General features: G+C 45.3%; 5 protein-coding genes across 5 annotated transcripts; 1 reads left to right on the top strand and 4 right to left on the bottom strand.

The window, feature by feature from the left end:
• Positions 1–322: 322 nt before the first annotated feature.
• PtA15_12A50 (uncharacterized protein) lies at positions 323–1,786 on the top strand (the record flags this gene model as incomplete). The annotated part of the gene is made up of 7 exons (XM_053162126.1): positions 323–593; positions 708–833; positions 942–1,057; positions 1,140–1,208; positions 1,306–1,507; positions 1,578–1,651; positions 1,739–1,786. The coding sequence occupies 7 exons, from the start codon at positions 323–325 to the stop codon at positions 1,784–1,786; spliced, it is 906 nt and encodes a 301-aa protein (XP_053025620.1).
• Positions 1,787–14,822: 13,036 nt separating this feature from the next.
• Positions 14,823–15,581, bottom strand: PtA15_12A49 (uncharacterized protein; the record flags this gene model as incomplete). Its single annotated transcript, XM_053162114.1, has 4 exons — positions 14,823–14,889; positions 14,969–14,995; positions 15,079–15,186; positions 15,256–15,581. 4 exons carry the CDS (start codon positions 15,579–15,581, stop codon positions 14,823–14,825), a joined length of 528 nt encoding a protein of 175 aa, XP_053025619.1.
• Positions 15,582–15,627: 46 nt separating this feature from the next.
• On the bottom strand, positions 15,628–15,984 carry PtA15_12A48 (uncharacterized protein; the record flags this gene model as incomplete). The annotated part of the gene is made up of 1 exon (XM_053162103.1): positions 15,628–15,984. The coding sequence occupies one exon, from the start codon at positions 15,982–15,984 to the stop codon at positions 15,628–15,630; it is 357 nt and encodes a 118-aa protein (XP_053025618.1).
• A 111-nt stretch (positions 15,985–16,095) lies between these two features.
• On the bottom strand, positions 16,096–18,045 carry PtA15_12A47 (uncharacterized protein; the record flags this gene model as incomplete). Its single annotated transcript, XM_053162092.1, has 4 exons — positions 16,096–16,398; positions 17,603–17,809; positions 17,895–17,965; positions 18,039–18,045. 4 exons carry the CDS (start codon positions 18,043–18,045, stop codon positions 16,096–16,098), a joined length of 588 nt encoding a protein of 195 aa, XP_053025617.1.
• Positions 18,046–18,074: 29 nt separating this feature from the next.
• On the bottom strand, positions 18,075–18,514 carry PtA15_12A46 (uncharacterized protein; the record flags this gene model as incomplete). The annotated part of the gene is made up of 2 exons (XM_053162081.1): positions 18,075–18,318; positions 18,444–18,514. 2 exons carry the CDS (start codon positions 18,512–18,514, stop codon positions 18,075–18,077), a joined length of 315 nt encoding a protein of 104 aa, XP_053025616.1.
• Between the last annotated feature and the right edge of the window lie 4,761 nt (positions 18,515–23,275).

Below are 23,275 nucleotides of genomic sequence, written 5' to 3'. Positions count from 1 at the left end.
CCTGGTAGATGAGATATAAATGCCCCATGCCTAAGGCCAAGCATCTGCCTCGCTCACCCTACATAGACCCTAATTCCTCTACGGATTCCGCTTCTCAGAACTGGTTTCTTTTTCGTGTGCTTTTTCGCATTTTCCGATCCATCATAATAAACTTACCTTTCAACCGTACCACTCACCCGACTAATCATCTTTTGTCTCAGTTTTCTTTCATCCTGTTTATATCCCGTTTATAAATTCTTTACATACTCTTTAGCAGCCTTTGGAGCAAGCAAGTCTTGACACTCACACTGCGAAAACCAGCAACTCCTCGAAGTCAATCGTCATGAAGCAAACTTTATTCGTTCAGCTTGCAATCTCCTTCCTGAGGTTGGTCTCAGTGAAGTGCCCTCCGCCAGCGGGCAAGGCCAGTACCACACAATCGCCCGGCACAGACCTTTCCGATGGTAGAAATAGTGTGATGCAAACGATGGGAGCGGCCCAACCAAGTAACTGTCAAGGACAAAAGATGACCTGGACTAAATCCAACCCCGGTAGTAGTTGGGGCAAGTTACAGCTCGCTCAAAACCTCAATCTGTACCAGAACGTCTGGCGACGTATGTTCCTTTTTTCGTCTTCTTGAACACCCAATTCAAACCTTGAAGATTTCTTCTGGATTTGCATCTTGTAGCGATCTTTTCTGATTTTTTCTTTGCATTTCAATTACGCAGAAAACATAGTCACAGAGTCGGGGAAGAGCGAAATCACCTGTAACACCTTCAATGGAGGAATATTGTCATGGGACACCAAGTTCTCCATGCCTTGCAAAACTGAACACAACAACATGGTCAAAACATGTAGGTCGTCTTTCTTGGCCTAGTCCTACACACCTGCAATACGCGCCAGCGTACTCTTAGCTTCCTTCCACTAGACACGACATTCTGACAATCTTTGATCTATCCCAGACACCAATGTAGCTTGGGCTGGCCAAGAAACGATTCAAGTCAAGAATTTGAAGGCATTTAAATCCGCTTGGAAATGGAAGCTGATGGACCCATCACCAGACCTCGTCGCGGATGTTGTCAGTACAGTATCTTTGTATGAAACTTCCGCCAGTCAACCATTGATTTTTTTTCGCGTTGCACTTTTTCTGGCAAAAATAGTCGTATGATATATTTTTCTCGAAGGATCCAAACTGCCGCACTCAAGATTGTGCCTCGAGGGAAGCTATGGTGAGCCAACAGAGAGCAAAGCGATGGAGTTATCACTCAAGAGGTCTCGTAATCCTTGGTATTCTGTACTCACGCTTATGGAACTCGTGTTCAACAGGTCTGGTTAGGGGCGATTGGTGGGGCGATGCCTGCCGATGATAGCCCAGCAAATGGTAATCCAAAACCTATCATCACAGTCGGTAGAAAATACGAATTCCAAGTCTTCCAAGGCACGGTCGTCGTACCCGTTATTTCTATCATCCCAGCTGAGAAGGGCCGTAGTTTTACGTCGTTCGAGGCAGACTTCAAGGGTATCCTAAGTAAGCTCTCTCAGCCAGGTTCCATCTCTTATCAACCTCCTCGTGTTGAACACATTTTTTCTACTTTCAGGTCAACTCACTGCCTTCGGGCTCAGTCCAGATGAGTATATTGTGAGCGTCGGTGCCGGAATCGAAATCTTCAAGGTTTGTTTTTACTTCATGACTCGATACCCGCCCTATTACTTTGCCTCTCCAGCTCCCTAATATCTCCGAATTATTGCTATTTTTTAGGGATCAGGCACCTTGCAAACTAGGAAGTACTCGCTCGAACTCTACTAAGCAAATAATCTCCGGAAGGATTACATACCTACCCTGCTCAAATTGAACTGCGTTCAACCAACAAACTTCGTTTTCACTCGATTTTTCCCTTTTTGTGTTTCTCCTTTCTGCCTTTTCTTTCATATTGTTTGTCTTCAAGTCCGGCACAAATCACATTGGTTGATTAATTTCTAAGATAGCGCTCTTGTATCTGACAGGGAGAGAGGGGTTCTGAGCTGCGCTGCGGTTTTTTGTAGTGAACGCATGGCGTGTTGGATTTTTCCCAAGGGGAAAGGCACACCTGAGCTCCTGCTAGCCCCTATGAGTCTGGGCGGCGGGCCTGCAAAACGTTTGGGGCCGGCTTTATGCACTCCAAATATTTACTACATGCACTCCAAAAAAGAAGTGAAATTGTGTCTACTCCAATAAATGTTGGAGTGAACAAAGGTTCACTCCAAAAGTGGGCTAAATTGGAGTGTTCAGAAGTTCACTCCAATATAATTGGAGTGTTCAGAAGTTCACTCCAGTATGCACAAGTTTTCACTCCATTGAATACTGGAGTGGGCTTCTGAACACTATAATTTAGCAATTTTTCAGTGAAAAAAGATTCACTCCAAAGTCCATGTTGCTACTGGCTCTGAGCTGACAAATGCAACCCTACGCCTTTGGATACTGCTCCTGCAAAAAATGATCCAAAACAAAAGATCTATCCCTATCTGCTGTTCCTCCCTCATTCCTCCTACAACTCCTTGGTGTTCTTCAAGTGTGTGATTTTGTCGATTGCCCCGGTTGTCCTCAGTTGGAACAGCTAGTGATGCATCTGCTGAATTTTGAGTCTCCTCTGAGAATGGTTTCACTACCTCCAAGGGAGATTTTGACGCACTCTCCAGATAGTTCCATACTGTGCCATTTTTCTGTAACTGTGCTGGATGCATTTGATGAAGCTAGTGTAAGAATTAATGAAAAATTCTGGAACTAATCCACAAATGATCTGAAACTGATCCTGGATTCATGCATAAATCATCCAGAAGTCATGCAGAAGTCAACTGGAACACAACTGGAACATAGTTGAAACCACTAAGAGAAAATGGCCACAATCAAATCATCATTCAATTTGAACTGTTTGTTGATTGAGATGAATTGTTGGGGTTCAATTCACATTATTTACATGCACATGAAGGTGGTCATTGTTTTCACTTTGCTACAGTAACCCTCACGTGCTCACATACAAGTTTGTTACAAATCACAAGTTGGGCCTCCCACAGATCAAAAACATGTACACCCCTGTTAGAATGATGTGGAAGGCCCATCTGAATTGGCATATTCCCCTAAAGAAGGTCGGTATCATCTAGAATTGAGCCAAAAAAGGATGAAATTAGGGTGAAAATATGAGTCAAGTCAAGCTTGGAGGTGTGTGGTACCAGATTTCAGCTAGACATCCTGGCTTCTCAATAGATATAAGCTTGTGAGTTGTTTTTGTGTTTGTTTGTTTTCAAATGTCTCCATACACATGCATGTGAGCTGTTTTTCACTTTGCCAATGTCACCTTTGTGTACGCGCGTACATTGAGGTGACAGGGGTGACAGACCACTGGAGGGGCCTTTCACAGCTCCATTACAAGTACAAACTGGTCAAAAATCCATTAAAGCCCCCGCAAGTCACATATATGTTGTGTGAAACCCCTTGGACATAGGCCAACAATGCACAAAGAGAGAGAGAGAGAAACCACAAGCACCTATTGAGGTGCGGGGAGTTTGATCAACAAGATGAGTGATGAGGAGAAGAAAAGAGAAGAAAGTGGGGATACAATGGAAGCTATAACTATTTACATGATAAACCTAGAATAGTGATAGATTACATTGTATCCCAATTCTCCCCTCTCACTTGCCTTGCCGTAGTCGTCCTCCTACTCCTTCTAACCTTGAATGCTACAGCCGCTATTTCCGACCAGCTGAAGCGCAGGATTCTCTCCGGTTACGCGGCTGAATCTTGTTTTTGGATGCTCCAGACTGCTATTCACCGGCACAAGGAAGGCAGATTGATCAAAGGCCTGATGTTCATCAAGGGCCGCATAGTCCTCCCAGCAGATCCCGTGATCCATCTGAATCTCATAAACAGGACACACAGACGCCTGGGAAATGCAAACTGTTTTGAAACAACCCAAGCAATCAGGCGGACCTTTTTTTGGCCCCAAATGGACAAGGAAGTGGAAATATTTGTTCAATTATACTTTCCCCGTCAGAATATAGCGGTGCCGGCTACTACACCACCCAGCAAGATCCCTAAATGCCCCACGGCCCTAGTTCCGGCTCACTCCCTCCGTCTGCATCAAGAACACCACCTGCCTGTCCCCAGGACTAGCTCCAACGCTCCCCCTGAAGCGCCACAAATACTGTCCATGCTAACTTCAAAAAGGCTTTCAATCATCAAGGATACAGCCCCCTGCGACCTCCCCTCTCCTATTAGAGGTCTTGTTTCCGACCCCATGGGACCCAAAAACAATTTTGGAAGCTGCTTCTGTTATGGATTATGGTTATATCTTACTATTAGCATATGTACTTAGACCATGCTTGTATTCTTTTTCTCTGTTTCTCTAAAAGCCTCCCCCCTGTGTTTGGTCCTAGAACCGCTCTAGGCTCTCTGCCTTGTCCCTTGTGCCCATTCCAGCTCACTCCCAGTGAAGGACTGTCAGATTCCTTACATCTATGGTGTTCAAAGTTGGTTTGCATAGTTTTATGCATGCATAAATTGTAAAATCATAAAATCTTTTTTGCAGGGGATATAACTGTCTGATTATGTCATACAAAATTTCCTCACCAAAACATTTTTATGATTTTATGATTTATGCATGCATAAAATTATGCAAACCAACTTTGAACACCATAATCCTTACAGCCTTTGGGCCTTTGTGGATATTTTTAACAGCTGTGTGTATTGTCCAAATTGTGTGCTCTGTTTTTTTGGTCCTTGTTTATTGAGAATACGCGAAAACTTAGATCTAGGTTTGCACATTTGTGTGGATTTAAGTAACTTGGATACTGATCATATCACCAGGGGAGTTTGCTTGGAAATTGCATGCAAGTGCCATTGCAAAATACATTTCAAGAACCCTGTTAGATATATCATGGAACTTGAGCCTCAATATATGCTGAATTCATGATGAATTTATGTTTAACTTATGCTCAATTGAGCTGAAGGCATGTTGGAAAGGGGTTTAATTCAATTGTAAACCAGCTCCAACTTGACTCTAGATATTAATGGAACTGTTTTAGAACACATTTTCAACTACCTTGCAAAGCAATATCAAATACTTGGCAGAAACAAGGTATTTACCACGAGAATGATATATTTCTAGAGCTGACCCCTAGTACCCAATGGGGGGTACTTGGCACCCACAGGGGGAAAGGGGGGGGGGAGGGGAGGGTACCTGTGGAAGTGCGCAGGTACCAGCCGGGTGGCAGTGTGTGTGTCCAGTCTGGGTCCAAATTCAGGCAGGTACCTGCACCGTAGTCTGTGAATTCTTGATGAGTCTGTGGTACGCTGTAAAGCTCAAAAGTGTTCCTGAGAACATCTTGCTGAGTGCGGAAAGGGATGTATGAGGAAACCACTGCCTTTCCTGGTTCACTAGACACTAAAAAAAGCCGACCAATCTCAGATTGGCAGGTTTAATGTAGTGATAGTGGAGTGTTATCAAAAGATGTCTGTTGTTATAAAGTGGGTGCAATGAAGTTGCTAAAATGTGTTATGAGTGAGGAGTCTGGACTTCAACCAGGTGATAGTTGGTCAAAGGGGACCCCTCAGAGGTTTGTGTTATGTAATGTAAGTGTTGTGTAGAGTTGTTATTTTGTGTGTAAGTGTTTTGTAATGGGTGTAAAACCAAAATATAGGGTGACTGATATATATTGTGAAGTGAGCAGTTGTGTACTTTGTTATAGGGGGAACTGAGTGCAGGTAGTCTGCTGGGGGAAAGTTACAACAGGGGAGGAGAGCCTCCTTTTATAGACAACAGTGAGGGATTTTAGCTCCAAAGGAGCTCCACATGAGAGATTTTAGCTAGGTACATGAGGGTTTTTGGCTAGTACATATGTTGAATGGGTGAATGTGATTGGTCAGGACTGTACAGGTGATTATGGGTTATGACATGCAGGCTGAATCAGGAGGTGTGATTGGTCAGGACGGGATGTTAGTGTAGTCATGCTGTAACCAGGTCACCTGCTGTTGTTATGCAACGAAAATCCACTAGTGCATGCAGCTTAGTGCATGCAGCTATCACATGCAGCTAGCACCTGCATGTGTGCCTGCATGTGTGCCTGCATGTGTGCCTGCATGTGTACACTGTATGTATGTATGTAAGTGATGATGCAGCTATGTGTAAATATGTATGTAGCTATCTATGTAACCGTGTGTGTAACTAAGTGTTGTAAATGTGGATTGTGTAACTGTTTGAGGTTGTAAGGGGTGTTGTGAGTGTGTAAGAGTATGTAAATTCTGAATGAGTGCCATTATGAGTGTTCTGTAAGGCAGGACTAGGGGTGAATTTGTCCCAAGAAGCTGAATCTTGAGGAGTATTAAGTGATACATAAGAGGAAAAGGGAGATTAAGAGTGAAACTAATGGAAATAAGAAAGAAAAGCAGAAAATTTTGATTTTGGCATATGGGATACCATAAAGCATACCACATCCTCCCCCAACTTATTGTCTGTCCCCAGACAATTTCATTGTGAGGTTTACTTATGTTTGATTTATTTTGATGTTGAGTTCTGTTGAAATTTGTTGATGTCCATGTTTTGAGTTTTGTGGTTTTGATGAGTTGATAGATGAAGGAGAAGATATGAAAGAAAAAAAATGTTGATTATTTGTAGGGGGTTCATAAACGTACCCAGTTTTTGCGTACCCAGTTTTTGCGTACCCCCTTTTCCGCGTACCCGTTTTTTTCTACTCATTTCTACGCGACGCAAATAAGCTTAAAATTTACCTGCAACACGCCTCAGCAGCAGTATGTACGTATACATATGTCATCATCATCCTCATAACAACAACATCGGTTCACAAACCAGAACAAACAGAAGGTGTCGTTGATGCTGGGTCTGATCGAACGCTCAGCCGCCCGTTTCGCGCTCCTTCCCTAGCCCAGTCCACTCTGCGCTCACCTGGGAGGTACTGGCCGTCGTGGCGGCGAAAGACCTCGAGACTGTGAACTTCTTACTCGATAACTGCTCTCCTTGGAAATCGGGGAGGAAGATGGAACTGGACATCAATAAGACCACCAAACAAGAGGCAAAAAAAGAAACAGTATCCTTCCTTGAAAGCTTAGACCCGGTGTCCAATTTGGTGATCTTTACTGATGGTTCTGATCATCCTGAGGAGGGCTTGGGAGCAGCAGCCGTCTGTAGGGATGGTACTCTGTCCAAACTCGCTTTTTTAGGACCACCGGGCACGGCGTCAAACTTCGAATGCAAACTAGTTGGCATATGACTCGAACTAGAAATAGGTAGCGAGGCTCGGCTGCCAAGCACTAGGGCTCGGATCATTCTCCTAACCAACAGCCATACTTTTGCTGCCGTTACCGCCCGCCGGCATTTGCGCCAAGCAGCCCGTTCCTGCCCAGCACCGCCCTTGTCAATCTGAACGACGCCTGCCAACCAGGCCGCCCTCGCCTTGTTCCTCACCAGCAAACTCGGATAGAAAGACTCGCCCGAGCCATCCTAGCTGGTACGCCAAATAACCATCTGTCTCTCTCTCTCCCTCTTGCTGTCCTGCACCCTCTTCCAAACAACTACTCAATTTGTCTCCCCCCTTGACTCTGGTGCCGCTGGCGCAAAAGGTGAAGCTGCGAACAACTGGCCGACGGGTGCGTATCAAAGCGTCGCAGCATGAGCCCCGGCTGGTACCGGCGTCAACAACAGCGGATGCGGAGCTGATAGAGCTGCTGTACTGCGGATGCGGCGGTACATCGCCGGCCTTCTGGCTTCCGGGCTCGCTCACACCTGCCCAGCCCGTCGAGTGCTGGGACCCCGGGCATACTCCTCCGCACACCGCACACCCTCTCCTCCTAGCTCTCGCGAAGACAGGCTGGTGAGCACGCCGGGGCGCTCAGCAGGATCTAGATGAAGCTGGTCATGCAACGCGACCGGCTCCTCTCGCCACCCTCTTTGATGTTATCGCCCACTCCTCTTTGACCATCTCGCCCATCCTCTCCAACCTTCTTGGCCTTCCTCTTTGACTATTTTACGCATCCTCCTTGATGTGCTCACCCTTTCTTAGAGGCTGCCAACCACCCACCCTCTTTGTGCTGCAATCTTCCTCCCCACTTTCAAAGCGTACAGTCATTTGGCTGGCAGACCCACCCCCCCTTCAGCACAGTCAGGGATGCAAAACTAATGATCAACCTTACCCTGATAATCTCCCCTGATATATTGCATCTAACAGCTCAATGTTTCATTCATGCTTCACAAACTAGCCTGCACTCTGGTCAACCTCACTAAGCAACAAGCATAAACTTATCCTTTCTCACTAGGGTGAATTAAATTACCCAGAGTTGACAGGTGATGCTCTGTAGGAAATAGAGACAAGGATGAAAGAAGTGGGTGGATCATCAACTGCATTGTTGAAACTTATGTTGCTTAGGTTCACTTGATTTCTTTCTCCAACTCTCTTCTCCTTCTCCTAATCACCCACATCTCATGTTTCCTTTTTCCTTTCTTTCTTTGTAGAAATTGTAAAGCAGATGTTTATACTGGGTTGACCGCTGTCAAATAGGCATGAGTGTCTGATTGATCCAAAATGGAGAATCAAAGGAAGGTATGTCGGTATGTCACTTGAATTCCATGGATTTCCTGATAATACCACATATTATTGAGCATTCTTCTTCAATATGTGCCACACCCAGAAGTCCCTCCCTTGTCATAACCTCTCCTTGTCTTCTGTCCAAGAGAAGTACCTCAAAGGAGTCATCAAGGGCCCCAAGTCTGCCTCTATCAATTTCTCTGGGCACATCTCCCCTGCTTTCACAATCTATCAATTCAATTTCAAAGGATCCAGGGCTTGATTCTTATGATCCCATCCTTACTTCACCATCCCGCAATACAAGTTGAAGATTTGTCAGCTGCCTATTCCTTTGCTCTTGTTTTAAATATTAGTTCATCAAATTGTGTCTTATCTTTCTGGAAGGAGAACTGCTTTGTGTACAACTCAAATTCTTTCCAATTCTCATGTGCCTTCCCTCATCTGGTCTTATCTATACTCAATTTTATTTACTCACATTTTTTGGTCAACGGTAGGCACTTCTATTTCTACTTGATTTGTGCCTTTTGTTTTATGTATCATATGATGATGTTATGAGTAATGAATTTTTGATTGAATTTAAAGTCCACAGCTTGCTCAAATTTCAAGAACTGATGTTCAGGGAGGGGCTTAGCATGATCTGCTTCAAACCAAACAATGTCAAGATTTGTTGCAGATTGCCTTATAGGGTTGACCACATTGAAACTTAAAATAAACAAGTTCTGTGAAGATTTGATTGGGGAAAAATCATGGTGGTTGGGTCCAATCCCAACAAATTCTTACCAAAATTTTGAACTGATGGCCAGTCTGTCTGTCAGCCTTAGAGTCAACACAGCTGACCTAAAAGCTGCCTTTTCTACCTTTTTACATATGAATTACTTCATATCTTTTTCATCTTAAGAGATAACCTTGTTTTGACTTCATATTCTGTTTTCCCATGCAATTTTAACCCTAGTTACAACTTTTCACTTCTTTATAACTCTACTCCTTCCCTGAGTCCTTGAGTTATGGCGCGCATGCGCAGTTGTGACGTGGCAGCGCTACCAGGCGCGCCAACCACTTGTACATATGTAATTATGTAAGAAAACTCTGAAAATTTTCGAAGTCAGGATCCCCCACAGCCTGAGGAGGATCTACAGACTTCAGCACACCAGAACCATACCCCAGAGACACCCAGGATCACTAACCAGAGGCCACTTCACTCCCAGTATCACCACAGGATATTGACAGTAAGTACCCTCTTCTACTGACCTTGTTTATCTCAGAGGAAACTCTGTTGCTCTTGACTGCTCTCTCCCTGCTTTTGTTTCTCTCTTCTGCTCCAAAAGATCCACAGGTTATCTCTTGTTAAGACCTTTAAAACCAGAGCAGAGTAGTCAACCTACTTCTGAATCCCACCACCGTTTCCTTGGTGTGAGTGGAGACTGTTGCATCTCTAGCACAGTTGGCAGCCTACTTTTCCAGGTAGAGCTTGGCCCATATTAAATCATAATTCAAACAGATCAAGTTTCTCTCTTCTCAGTTTCTCTCTTCTATTCCTCTTCTCTCCACTGCTTGTATTTCTTTATCCCAAGGAATTCAATCAGTGTCCCCCTTTTTCTTGTGTCCTGCTGTCACATAAGAGACTCAGGCTCACACTGTCACTGGGGTAGCACCTGGGTTACAAATGATAAATCAGAAGCAAGGAGAGAAATGTAATATCCAGGATGTCCTCTGATTTGGTGGGATGTGATTGTGGGTGATTTTAGCTAGAAGGTGGTGAGCTGGAAAATTCAAAACTTGCCCTCAAATCTCCAGCGGCGTAGCCGCCTTGGCCTCTAGTTCATCTAAAATCCTGAAAAGAATTATGGTACATTCAAAATTCCAAAAAAGCAACTTTAATTGATTTACGGGTTTACTTCGCGCACGGAGGGAAACTCGTTGCGCACGGGAATTTCCGTTGACTCGACGTCACGTGACATCGGGCCCCCCTCCGTGCGCGCCACCAGCTTCCCTCAAAAAACCATCCGCACACGGGGGTGCCGTGCGGTGACAGGTGGCCGGGGTGAAGCACTCCGGCCATCCGGAGGAAACAAAACCCTTGATGACCGGTCATCGAGAGACTACATTCCTCTTGATGACCGGAATAGCCGGTCATTGAGAGGGTATATCACATCTCTCTCGATGACCGGAATAGACCGGTCATCGAGAGGGTATATCACATCTCTCTCGATGACCGGAATAGACCGGTCATCAAGACACATCTCTCTAGATGACTGGCATTCTGGTCATCGAGAGGACACATCCCCCTCGATGAACGGTCTGTACCGGTCATCGAGGGGACACATCCCTCTCGATGACCGGTCTATGCCAGTCATTGAGAGGGATGTGTTCTCTCGATGACCAGAATGCCGGTCATTGAGAGAGATGTATCCTCTCGGTGACCGGTCTACTCCGGTCATCGGGAGGGATGTAACCTCCTGGTGACCGTTCTATTCCGGTCACCGAGAGGGATGTAGCCTATTGATGACCGGTGTGGTAAGCCAATCCTGATCTACCCAGAAAACCAGCAAATCATCAATCACAAGGCTGTCACACCTCAAGACTAAATCCCATACCTCTGGCCCCCTTGTCAGCAAAGCCCAAGGTCCTCAACATCCCCACTCAATGGTCATACCCTGGATAATAGTATTCCCTCTTCCCACACTCCCCCTCTCTTGGATAAACCCTCTCCCTAGTCTCAAACATCTACCCAGATCACATGTTACCCCCTTCTTCTAGTGTTTCCTTAGAACCATGTGCTCAAAGATGTATAAGCAACCTTGAAACCCTTCACCCTCCAAACCCAACATGATACACATTATACTAGACATAGCCCCAAACCCCACCTAGATTATTTCTCCCTGAAACACTTCCTGAAACGCTTCCTGAAACGCTTCCTGAAACACCTAACTCCTCCTATCTTCAATCCCTAGATGACTTCTTCCTGAAACACTTCCTGAAACGCCTAACTACTCCTATCTTAGATCATAGAATATTCTACCCCTGTTATGTCTCACATATCCCCTCCTCTAACTAGGAAGATTGAACCATAGCCCCCAGAAGATGGCATCATCCCCACCCACTATTACACCATCATGTGACTCCTTGACCCACTACTCTGACCACATGGCTGTTTCATCCTATAGAAGTAGAATATTCTATGCTTCCCTTCTGGTTATCCTTGTTTCCTCATGGCTCCTCTTTCTTGTGTATATAAACTGGGTTGTTTTCCTCTTCATTTGTTCCCCATCAGATCCTGTCAAAGTAATTCAGATCACTGGTCACCTATCATTAGCCTTGCTTATGCCAATAAATCAGATTGGACAAGCTTGTTATCTGTGTACAAAATATTAGATTAGTAGAAAAGTAACCCTCAAGACATACCTCAAGAATCCTCTATAGCCACACCTTTCCATAAGAGTCCACACTCTTATATCTTTTTCTTGTTCCCAGAGAGGCAGCCCATTAAAGCACCATTCCCTCTCCAGCTCTATTCATCCCAAAGAGTAGTTCCACACCGGTCTATGCCGGTCATCGAGAGGGATGCAGCCTCCCGATGACCGGTCTGTACCGGTCATCGAGAGGGATGTAGCCTCCCGATGACCGGAATGCCGGTCATCGAGAGGGATGTAGCCTCCCGATGACCGGAATGCTGGTCATCGAGAGAGATGTGATATACCCTCTCGATGACCGGTCATCAAGGGTTTTGTTTCCTCCGGATGGCCGGAGTGCTTCACCCCGGCCACCTGTCACCGCACGGCACCCCCGTGTGCAAATGGTTTTTTGAGGGAAGCTGGTGGCGCGCACGGAGGGGGGCCCGACGTCACGTGACGTCGAGTCAACGGAAATTCCCGTGCGCAACGAGTTTCCCTCCGTGCGCGAAGTAAACCCGTTGATTTAATTGATTTTTTGCATACCCCCTTTTCCCAAGTGTGTACTAAGCGAATATCTTTTTTGTTACATGTACCAGGGTTCCAAAGAATTGAGGGAACATTTAAACATGCATTTGAAGCTTCCTTTAAAATTTTTGAGAGAAAAAAATAGGTACGTGGCGGGTATGTGGTGTGCTTGGTAGAAAAATGACTGCTACATGTATAACTTTTTTGTTACACATTTAAAGAGTCTAAAAATTTCAGAATCGTTTCTATGGTGTATATTCTGTGCGCTATCAAATTTATAGAAATGGGGTAAACACCAAACATGAGATATAGGGGGGCCGGGCAGCCCGAATAGGAACGATCTGGCTAATTGAATATTTTTTTTGATAAATTCACCAGAAGTCTAAGGACTGCAGGGGTAATTTAATGATGCATATTCTCTACGCTCTGAAACTTTTGGCAATATTGGTACCTCAGAACATCAGATATAAGGGGTGCGCAGTAAGGCAATATGACTACCACACACCCCTTATATTTCATGTTCTGAGGTAGCAATATTTCCAAAAGTTTCAGAGCGCAGAGAATATGCATCATTATATAACCTCTTAAGTCCTTAGACTTCTGGGAAATTTATCAAAAACAATATTCAATAATTAGCCAGATTGATCCTATTAAGGCTGCCCGGCCTCCCTATATCTCATGTTTGGCGTTTACCCCATTGCTATAAATTTAATAGCGCACAGAATATACACCATAGAAACAATTCTGAAATTTTTAGACTCTTTAAATGTGTAGCAAAAAAGTTACACATGTAGCAGTCATTTTTCTACTAAGCACACCACATACCCGCCACGTACCCATTTTTTTGTCTCAAAAATTTCAAAGGAAGCTTCAAATGCATGTTTAATTGTTCCCTCAATTTTTTGGAACCCTTGTGAATGTAACAAAAAAGATATTCCCTTAGTACACACTTGGGAAAAGGGGGTATGCAAAAAATTAATTAATTCATTTAAAGTTGCTTTTTTCAAATTTTGAATGCATAATAATTCTTTTCAGGATTCCATATGAATTTTAAGCCTATTTGCGTCGCGTAGAAATGAATAGAAAAAAACCGGGTACGCACGCAGAAAAGGGGGTACGCAAAAACCGGGTACAAACACAGAAATACCCGGGTACGTTTAGTAACCCCCTATTTGTATTTTTTTTAATGTAAGTTGTTTTTGACTGTTTTAATAGATTTACTAGAGGCCAAGGCGGCTGCGCCGCTGCGGAGCTCAAGAAAACTGGTTGTCTTGCTGCACCGGTATCCAATTGGCAAAACCACTGGAAAATCAATAATATCTCTTGAATCAGCACAATTGATGATTTTTTTTTCCCCATATCATTTGCTTTTTTATGCAAAAAATTATCCAGTTGGCTGTCATTTTCCCAATGAGCCCTCCGCCTGCCCCTTAAATTTCATTCTCTGGTGAAAAAACATCATTGCCAATAGTTTAACAGCTCAAATAATATGCAAAATTGAAGAATTACTGAGAGTTTTGGACTGTTTGGGTGTGTAAAACATTGTTCATACATGTTAGCAGTCATTTTCCTTCTAATCCTGCAGCATATCACTTATAATTCATTTCTTCTCCTGCAGTCATAAGATAAAAAAAATCATCAATCCTACAGTACTTCACAATACCTTACAATGTGTTTCAGGCTATGTTTGAAGAAACCAACCTGTAACTGCTGTTGTCAAGGGTGTTCTTTTATCCCTCAAGTCTACCATTAGCTAACTATCTTATTTTATTTTATTTTATGATATGTTAAAGTCATGGGTAAATGTAACAGACCTGTGTTGTAGAGTGCGATTACCTCCTGCCAAGGGCTGTCATGGGCTTGCTTGGGAAGATCACATGCCCACTGCAGAGAGGGGCTTTGTTGAGTTCAAATCTGCTCATGATGATTCATTGGTTTGGCTTACGAGTTAAGCAGTACAGAAAAATTCGGGGAGCAAATTGACTAAAAATATCCAAACTTGGCTGGAAAAAGTGAATTTTTTGTAATTTGAAATGATCAAAAGTCACATCCAAAAAGAGGAAAAATCAAAAATGGATCAAATGGCTAATTGATCAACACTACAAATCACAGAAAATCAATCAAAGATTCACAGGACAAGTATATACCTAAAAGGAAACAATCAACATTTTGTTAGAAAGATATCAAGGGTTTAGCTGTTCAAAATTGGTTGTTAAAAGTGTATACTGTTTGAGATTCATAAGATAATGTTTGAGATTTGTAACTATTTTCCAGTTATGATCATCTATAGTTCAAGAATGCATACAAGCCCACCAAGCAACAAGCCAACGGCACCGACCGTTTGTGGTAGACTGCTCAAGATGGGACCACGTGCTTCGGGGCCGGAGAGACCTCTGCCAGTGCATCTGGTTGCAAGGCCTCTCTGGCACACATACATCTAACAATTTGATCCAATGTCAGTTCAAGATGGGTTTTTTCCTAATGAAGATGAGCATGCGTACCTGGAGAGGGGGCTCGGCCACCATCTTCTAAAATTGGACAACATTTGCGCGAAGAAACAGTGCTCTCAGATCAATTGGCCCGGCCTTTCAATTGCAAGCTCTGGACTCACGAGTGTCGTGAAGGTTTTGAGTAAGCATTGGCCCAATCTGCGGGTCTTCCGCTCATGAGAGCATTGAGAGCGATGCCGAAGGCGCCGTAATCACCATGTTGAGATTGGCTGGTGCGGAGATAAAGCAAGCGGTTTGATGGCTGGAAAAGGGTAGCAGCACGGTTCAAGACAATTCACTCATTGAGGGGCACGAGGCCGGCGTGTTGGTTGATGGCTCCGAACTGGAAAGCGTGTCTTGGATGGGGCCGGGTCTGGGGAAGCGCACCGGGCTTCAAGGCCAGTCTGGAGATGCACAAGTCGCAGCGATAGGAGTATGCGCCCGGGTCTGCGAGGATCTTCTGGAGCTGGACGGGCAGGAGCGCTGCCGGATCCGGAGCCTGATTGCGAGGGGTGTGGGAGTCATGAGTGGGCGAAGACGGCCTGGAGAAGTAGGCGTGTTGGAGGCCGTCGTCGTCCCCAATCAGGCTCTCCTCTTTGCCCTCGAGATCCTTGGTTATGCACATCTTCCGGATACAGGTTTCGAGCAAGCTGGGCAGCGGTGACGGCAACTTATCGTTGACTGGGACAAGCGTCCTGGCGGGCGGGGCGAAGTAACAATTGCTGGTAGTCGGCGGTCAACATGGGCGTGCTTGCATTGCCAGCAGTTGTCCACATGGATCCAGCCGTCAAAGGGCCGGAGTATGTCCCAGAGCCGCTGTTCCGGAAGGTGTCCTGAATGTTCTGGGAGCCCTCGAGTGATTGGAGAGATAGATGTTTGTGATTCTTGTCCTGGAAAGAGCGGCGACCACCCTCCTGTGGCTGGATTTGCGCGAAGGTCTCATCCTGGACCGAGTCGGCGGGGTTATAGGAGGACATGAGGTCGTAGGTATTGAATTCCAGCGAGGTAGGTGGCCCTACGGAGCTCATGCGGGATTTGCTGAAGTTATCCCCATGAGCTTGTGCAGTTGAGTTGGAGGGAGACTGATCATCCTCCAAACTGGGATCTGGGTTATTGAAAGAGTCGAAGTGGGTGATGGCTCATGTGGATTGAAAAGTCTGCTCAGGTTGAGAGCTGAAGAGATAGGGGACATTAATGGGGTCGTATAGATTGTTGGAAGATCCCTGTAAGTTCATGGCCTCAGAAGAAATCTGTGACTGGTGCTGGTGGAGATCGAAATAAGTCGGATCATTAGTGAAGAAATCTTGCCCGGAACTTTGTACTTCATTTCCAGGTGCATCGACCTGAACTGAGAAGATGGGAGGACAGAAACTTGGCTGCTGGAGTGCGGCCGTCAGCTTGGATAGATGGTTGATATTATAGGACTCGTACACCGAGCCAGCCTGGGAGCCAACGGCGCTCAGTAGCGGAGATTGAAAACCAAATCCAACGGGAGACTGCGCGAATTGTTCTTGCTGTCTGAAATCAAGACTCAACAAAATCATCTGTCCTCTGGTGGACTGTCTGAGATGGTGAATTCATTATTCTAAAATGCTGCTCACTGGCCTGACAAAACAACAAATATTAAGGTTGATAAATTGGAACATGATGAATAAACAGTAGACATTAGGGGAAATCAGTTTTGAGGAAAAAAAGTACAAGCCAACCAATTCAATGGCAACAGCCGTAGGAGCAAAAGCTACAGTTTTGCCCCTACAAATTTTCGGAGGGAAGAAAACGTTTCAGAGATGAGGACGTTTGGCAAAAGCTTTAGAGCATACCCGAGTCAAGCCAAAGGGCTTCTTGGACCGTCTTCCAAGATATCATGTTTAGCGACGTGGTGAGCTTGTTTATCTGATTGGAATTAGGGCGCTTCTCTCAGAGCGCTCGTGATGATTTCTGACATAGACAATTGACCGGCTGCTTTCCTTTCAAATTCCGGCTCACGTCCGTATCCTAGAACTGCCACTTCAATCAGAACGTCCCTGTGAAAAAAGTATCATTCTGTTAGCAACAAAACCTCCTTCACATTTTCAGATCTTTTGTCATCCAAATTTCCATGATGCAGCTTTTGCCGTGATTAGAAAGCAGGGCCGGATGGTCTCTGATATAAATTCATCCTCAATAGCGTCTTGAAGGTTTTCAAAATTGATTCTCTAGAGTACTGACGCAGTGAATCCAACGATGGGGGAATGTTTACTGGGAAACTCAAACAATTGGTAGGGTAAGTGGGTTGAAAATCAATCAGTGTTGAATGAACGAGATGTTGGACCTTGAAGAAAAGCAGAGACCACCCCCAATCAGTAATCGATGATGAAGAGTGGAAAAGTATGCAAAGAAACATGGTTCCTTGGGATTGTGTGGTAATCACCTGTTAGGAAATCCTCCAAAGGGTGCAAGAACAATACATCCACTTCCTCGGCATTGAGTCGAGGCTAAGCAATAATGTAGGGGTTTTTAGGGAAAAAAGGAAGAGGATGCGTTCGTATTTTGTTACTTTTATCTAAACTCCAGAAATGGCTGAGAGAGAGGGGGAAAAGATCGATTAACGATTATGTGAAGATTAGAAATCGGGAGTGTAAGAAGTGAAGATGAGATGTTTCTTACCATTAAAGTTTGATCGGCAATGAAAAATACGATGGGGGTGACAATGAGGTTTCCGCGAGTTAGAAAGGATGATAAGGTGGCCAATTTTCGGACTTTATGCCGGTTGAGGGTGATCCCACATTCTTCGTGTGCTTCGCGGCGAGCGGTATCTTCGAGTGACAAGTCTTGTGGTTCCATCTTTCCTCCTGGTAGGGCTGTTTCGCCAGCCTTATGTGATTGGTATCGAATCCAAAACAACCTGTCGGCTACAGTGCATGTATCTTCCTTTCAAGAGACATATTAGCGTACGTACGTCCGCATAGTTTTGCTCCTCCAAGTTAGCAAGACATTGAGATGGCCTTGGCGACTGGCGAACAATCCGACCTGGGCGACAAAAAACGGTGGAGGTGAGTATCAAGTTAAATATTTGTATTACGATGGACAGAATCCGGCTCACGCACCATCACCGCCGCTCGACGTTTTTTGGGGAAAGTCAGAACTGGCGGTCGTCCGCCATCATCATCATGTTCGGGACAAAAGAGGTGGCGACGAGAGGGGGGACGGATGGAGAGGGGGGCTTGAGCCAGGGATTTCCGTTCAGGAACAGCTTGCAATCGACGAGTTGGAGGATCGAGGCGGGCAGGAACTCGAGCCGGTTGTACGCCAGCTTGAGGACCCTCAAGCTCCGCAGATTGCCGATCTCGGACGCAAGTTCGGTGAGCTGGTTTGAGCGGAGACTGAGATTCTACAGGCCTTGGAAATAGCAGATCCGGCCGAGCTGGGCGAACGCGCTCGAGGTCAGCTAGTATAACGCCGGATGGAAAATAGAGATGTGTGAAAGAAGAAGCAAGGAGACACTGACTCGAGATCAAGACACATATCGCCGCGGTTGACCACCCGCGAGAAGCGAAGGTGGCTGTGAGCGCTCAGCATGGTCTCAGTCTCGTCCTTCGGTCGAACCTGGTCGAACACGATGAATGGTGCGAGTCAGGTCTTCGGATCGGGTTCTCTTGGCGGTAAACGTGTCCAAGCTCCTCGGGGGAGAAAAGAAGATCCCGCCTCGACGTGGTGGGGTGGAGAACGGAGCGGCAAAGGGGTCCGGTTGCGTCGTCTCCGTCCGAAACCGACCGTTGTTTTTCAGTTGGCTTGTTGTTAGAAGGAGATGGCTTGGTGAGGGCGGGAGTGGCGGTGGTGTCAAAGGAACATGGCGGTGGCGCCACGATGCCCCCAACAGGTCAAATTCTACGGTCGATTTCAGCTTCCAGTAGCGCACATCAGATGCGTTGACCAGGATGGCCAGAAGATCTGAGATGTAGCTAATGCCTTGCGGGTCAAAAAATATGGACAGCGGCGGCGTGGCGGAGGCTTTGTTGTCAAGGATACATGCGGGGGGATCCAAGGGGAAGGCTTGAGGCGAGCTTGGCACTGCTGGTTGATGGTGCATAAAAGGGGGCGAGCGTAACAAAGCCCGCGAGCACGAAGTGCAAGCGGGGCTTATGCCTAACAAGCAGAGCCTCGCGTGACAGGATCTCACTTGGAACCGTAGTTTTCTTTGCATGTTATTTCAAAAATCAACCCCCACTTCCCCCTAAATTCCAACCTACCTTCATGAAGCGCTGGCTTCCTGGCTATCACTCCATCCCCTCCATTTTCTCTCATCTTTTTTTGTATGTACAGTATAATTTTTTGAAATAAATACAATCCTTGGGTCCGATTGAGCTTTAACAGTATTGTTTTCACGACAATTAAAAGCTCGCTCGGACCTCTTGGCATTCACAATCAATGCCATACTGATTTCACTAAACTTAAAGAGATCGGAAGGGATCGCCAGCGGAGTAAGGAAATTAAAAAGGATACAACAATTAAATCCTCCGTCTTCCGTTAAGTTGATACGAGCCTTCTTTGAGTCGCAACAGCCACCCGAGACTAGTTCAACCCTTTGAAGCAGTTGTCCCACCGTTTACGGCCGCAAAGATGCCGTCACAAACACAAAAGAAAACAAAGGGACCGTCAAAGAAAATTACCCAACGAAACATTTGCTTGAAATGGACGACGCTGACCTCCGTGATGCAATCATTGATGACTGCTTGCCGTGCTACCCCGAAAACAAGCCTCCCAAGACCGTCCAGGTCGATGCCGTGATGAGCCTAGTCCGACAACAACATACTTTTGTTATGGCTGGGACCGGGTGTGGGAAATCTCGCATCTCGGAGATGTAAGTTCACTTGTTTGCAAAGTCAAAGAAACCTGTCATCCTTGTTTTAAACCCTCTCGATGCTCTCGGCGTTGCGACCGGATGGTTTTCTTTTTTGTTGGATCCGGATCCATTGTCGTGATGAGGTGTTGAGGGAATGCTTTACAGGTTGATGTATGCGAAAAGATGGGGGGAAGTGATCGGTGATCAATAGCGATATGAAGCGGATATAAAAAAAGAGGAGTTTGATCAAAAAAAAACAGGCTTCGGTAAGGTCATGGGTTTATGACTTACCGACCAATTCTGCCAATCCAAGCTTTTGAAAAAATTATACATATGTCATGAAAATGGATTTTCAAATTTTGAGTTGATGGAAATTACGGCAAGATGCAGGGGAACAAACTATCAGAATTGAGAAGCAGCTAGGTTGGTGGTGATAAAGTTATGAGGGAAAAACATCCTCCACCACCAAAGCTTGGAGATCCTGTCAAGCCAAATTTCTTGCTTAGTCACAAGTCCTCTCCCTGCGGGAGAGATCGCAGTGCTACACATCTCGACCGGCCAAAAGTGCCGCAGCAGGGACGCGGACTTTGACAAGTTCGAAAAGGGGGGGTGCTCTTGTGTTCGGATAATCCCCCAGGCGTCCTCTGCCACTGTACTTCCAGTGTGCAGTTTGTCCTCACCCCCTCCGCTGTTGCACTTGTGCAGTTTGAGGGGTTAAACTCGTTGGCCCCCCTTTGCATTAAAAATCCCTAATTACGTCGACAACCCCATTTTTTGCGCAGTATTTCCCCATGTCGGGTCTGCAGGAAAAGGAGTTGTTGATGTAATCAGTGATCTTTAAGAAAAGACCATTGCTGGGAGGACGACAATCATGGCTTTGCCAGTCAATACCCCCCAGCGGCTTTGCCGTTCCAACTGACCGTCAGCGTCCTCCTTTTATATTCTTCAGGTCGCAGCTAGCCAGGGTCTCCTCCTGCAGCCAGGTTCTCTTCCGGAAGGCTTTGCTTTTGTTTCCGCAACACATTGTTAAATGCAATTTCCACATCCGGGACTTCAACCATCTTCGTGATTGCACTGCTATATGCAACATTAACTCTGCCGCAACATATTGTTAAGTGCAATTTCCACATCCGGGACTTCAACCATCTTCGTAAAATTGCACCGCTATATGTGACATTCTCCGTATTGGTGTTCTCCACCCATGACAATGTGAAGTCTCCCACTTCCTCGTATAGTAAACGACCTCCGGTCGCCCTATTAAGGTAAGAGACCCAGCTGTCAGTAGCATTTCTTTCCTGTTCGCTTTTTCGCCGCTCTCGGCCCAATATCTCATATATAGCCGCTCGCGGTGCAAATCCAGTCCGGCCTTCTTTTTCTATCTTCCCTGATCCCAACGAGCTCATCCAACAAGTCTCGGGTCCTCATGTATACCTTTTATGCTCTTCTAGGCGAGCTCCACCTTCTCCCGAGCTATAAATAGACCTCCCCATCCCTGCAATGAACCCCCAACCAAGTTTGCTCACACCTTTCCCGCTCGTGAAACCGGCAAGCATCACAACAACGTCTGTTGCATTGCATTTGGTATCTGCAGCATTGCACCAATTGATAAACTCAATACGTTATGCTATCATCTAAATGTGTCTTGTTGTCTTGAATGCCCTTGTCTTATTACGTTTGATACAGCCGCATCATTCATTTCCTCGCCACAGCATTTCCTTTTGCTATACACGACCCAGTTGCTGAATTAGTTTGACAGCTGTTGTTTTTCTTCTTCTGCGCATTTCAGCAGTTAATCACACACTTATTGTCCAGGGGATACATCAAAATAGTCCCATTGTTTCTGCAGATTTCCTTCCATGGACACACACGCTGAGCACATAACAACTTTTTTCCAAAGAGCTGAGGCCCAATGGGTTGCACTTCCCTCGGCTCTTGGCATGTTGTTCCAATGGGGTTCGCACTATCCTCGGCTCTTGGCATGCTGATGCTTCTTACCTCACAAGACATATATACAGAAAGAGCTGCGCGAGTGGCAGTATCCCAACTCCCAATTAAAGCTAAGCTGCCCCTCTACCCTCTATACATTTGGATATATGTAGTTACATCTCCATGACTTGGAATTATCTACAACCAACTACCAAATGCAGCACATGACACGTGAGTGGCATTATCCCGATTCCTAATGCCACCTAGCCTGCCCCTCAGCTCTGCCCTCTAAACATTTGGTTCTAGATACATCTCCATGACTCAGAACTATCTGAAACCAAACACCAAATGCAGCACATCAATTTTTTTGGTTGTTTCCACAGCAGTTTTTCCCAGTGCGGTCATTTCCACAAATCAGAATTTCTATGTACCATGCGCGTCAAAACTATTGTTCCAATTCCAATAAATTGCTTTGCCTGCATTACCATTCCATGTTCCCATTCTGTGTGCTCAAATTAACTCACCTGACCTCTTTTCCTCCACTCAACCCTGAACTGCAATTCCACCGCCAAATCATGTGCCGTAAACCGGTAACACTGTGTAAAATTTGATGTAAATGTAAACTTACTTGCATTCTGGTTGCATCATCTCGAGGCCCTGTACCATTTTTCTAGCCCAAATCATGGGCCTTAACAGGCCACACCAATACCAATTCCAGTAATTAAAATGGAATCATATCCTGGCTTCACTGTCACAATCTCTGTTCCTATGTACCATTTTCCTAGCCCAATTATGGGCCTTAGCAGGCCACACCAACACCAATTCCAGTAATTAAAATGGAATCATATCCTGGCTTCATGTTCACGAGTCTCTGTTCCTATTATGGCTAATTTTGTGATCCTGTGATGGATCGTCATGACACCTCTTCCTCTGCACTACTCTAGCCCACTGAATGATACTTGTGCCTGTAGCATTAAGAAACCGCTGCAAAAAGTCTAAACCATAAAATAAATAGTCCCAGGCCTAATTCTGGTAACTGAGATTGGATTTCTTATCCCGGTCGTGTGGCCAGAGTGTTCTTTTGCCATTATATCCAAATTAGTGCTTTCCATGTTGAGATGGATTCATCCAACAAAAATTAACTATACAAAACCTATCAACCAGGTCCAGCTAATCTACAATCCCACACATTAATGTGTTTCCATTTTCCAACCAGCTTGCCTACAAGATAGAGTATGTATCTATATTCACCCAGGTATGCCTCACACATCTATACCCCTGGTACTCTACCTGTCTTGTGATGTAACAAACAAATTTAAGTAACATCTCACCCAGTTCACCTAATCATATTCAGGAGCATACCTGGTCCAAAAACAGCCCACTCATCCCAGGTTTACATTTTTAGTCAATGCAAACCATCTACAATATTTAATGCTGTGAGGTGTAGATGAGGTCCTAATCCTGTGCCTCGGAGCAACCTTCTCAATGCTCGATCCAAAGCCGGCTGCTGATTTGTGTTGTTGGGTCAGTTATCACATACATTTAGGGGTGAGTCTATACTCTCCATAACA

The sequence above is a fragment of the Puccinia triticina genome, chromosome 12A (assembly GCF_026914185.1).
Source record: "Puccinia triticina chromosome 12A, complete sequence".
Classification (NCBI taxonomy): Eukaryota; Fungi; Basidiomycota; class Pucciniomycetes; order Pucciniales; family Pucciniaceae; genus Puccinia; species Puccinia triticina.
The sequence above is the reverse complement of the archived record's forward strand: the minus strand, read 5'-3'. Positions and strand labels throughout refer to the sequence as shown.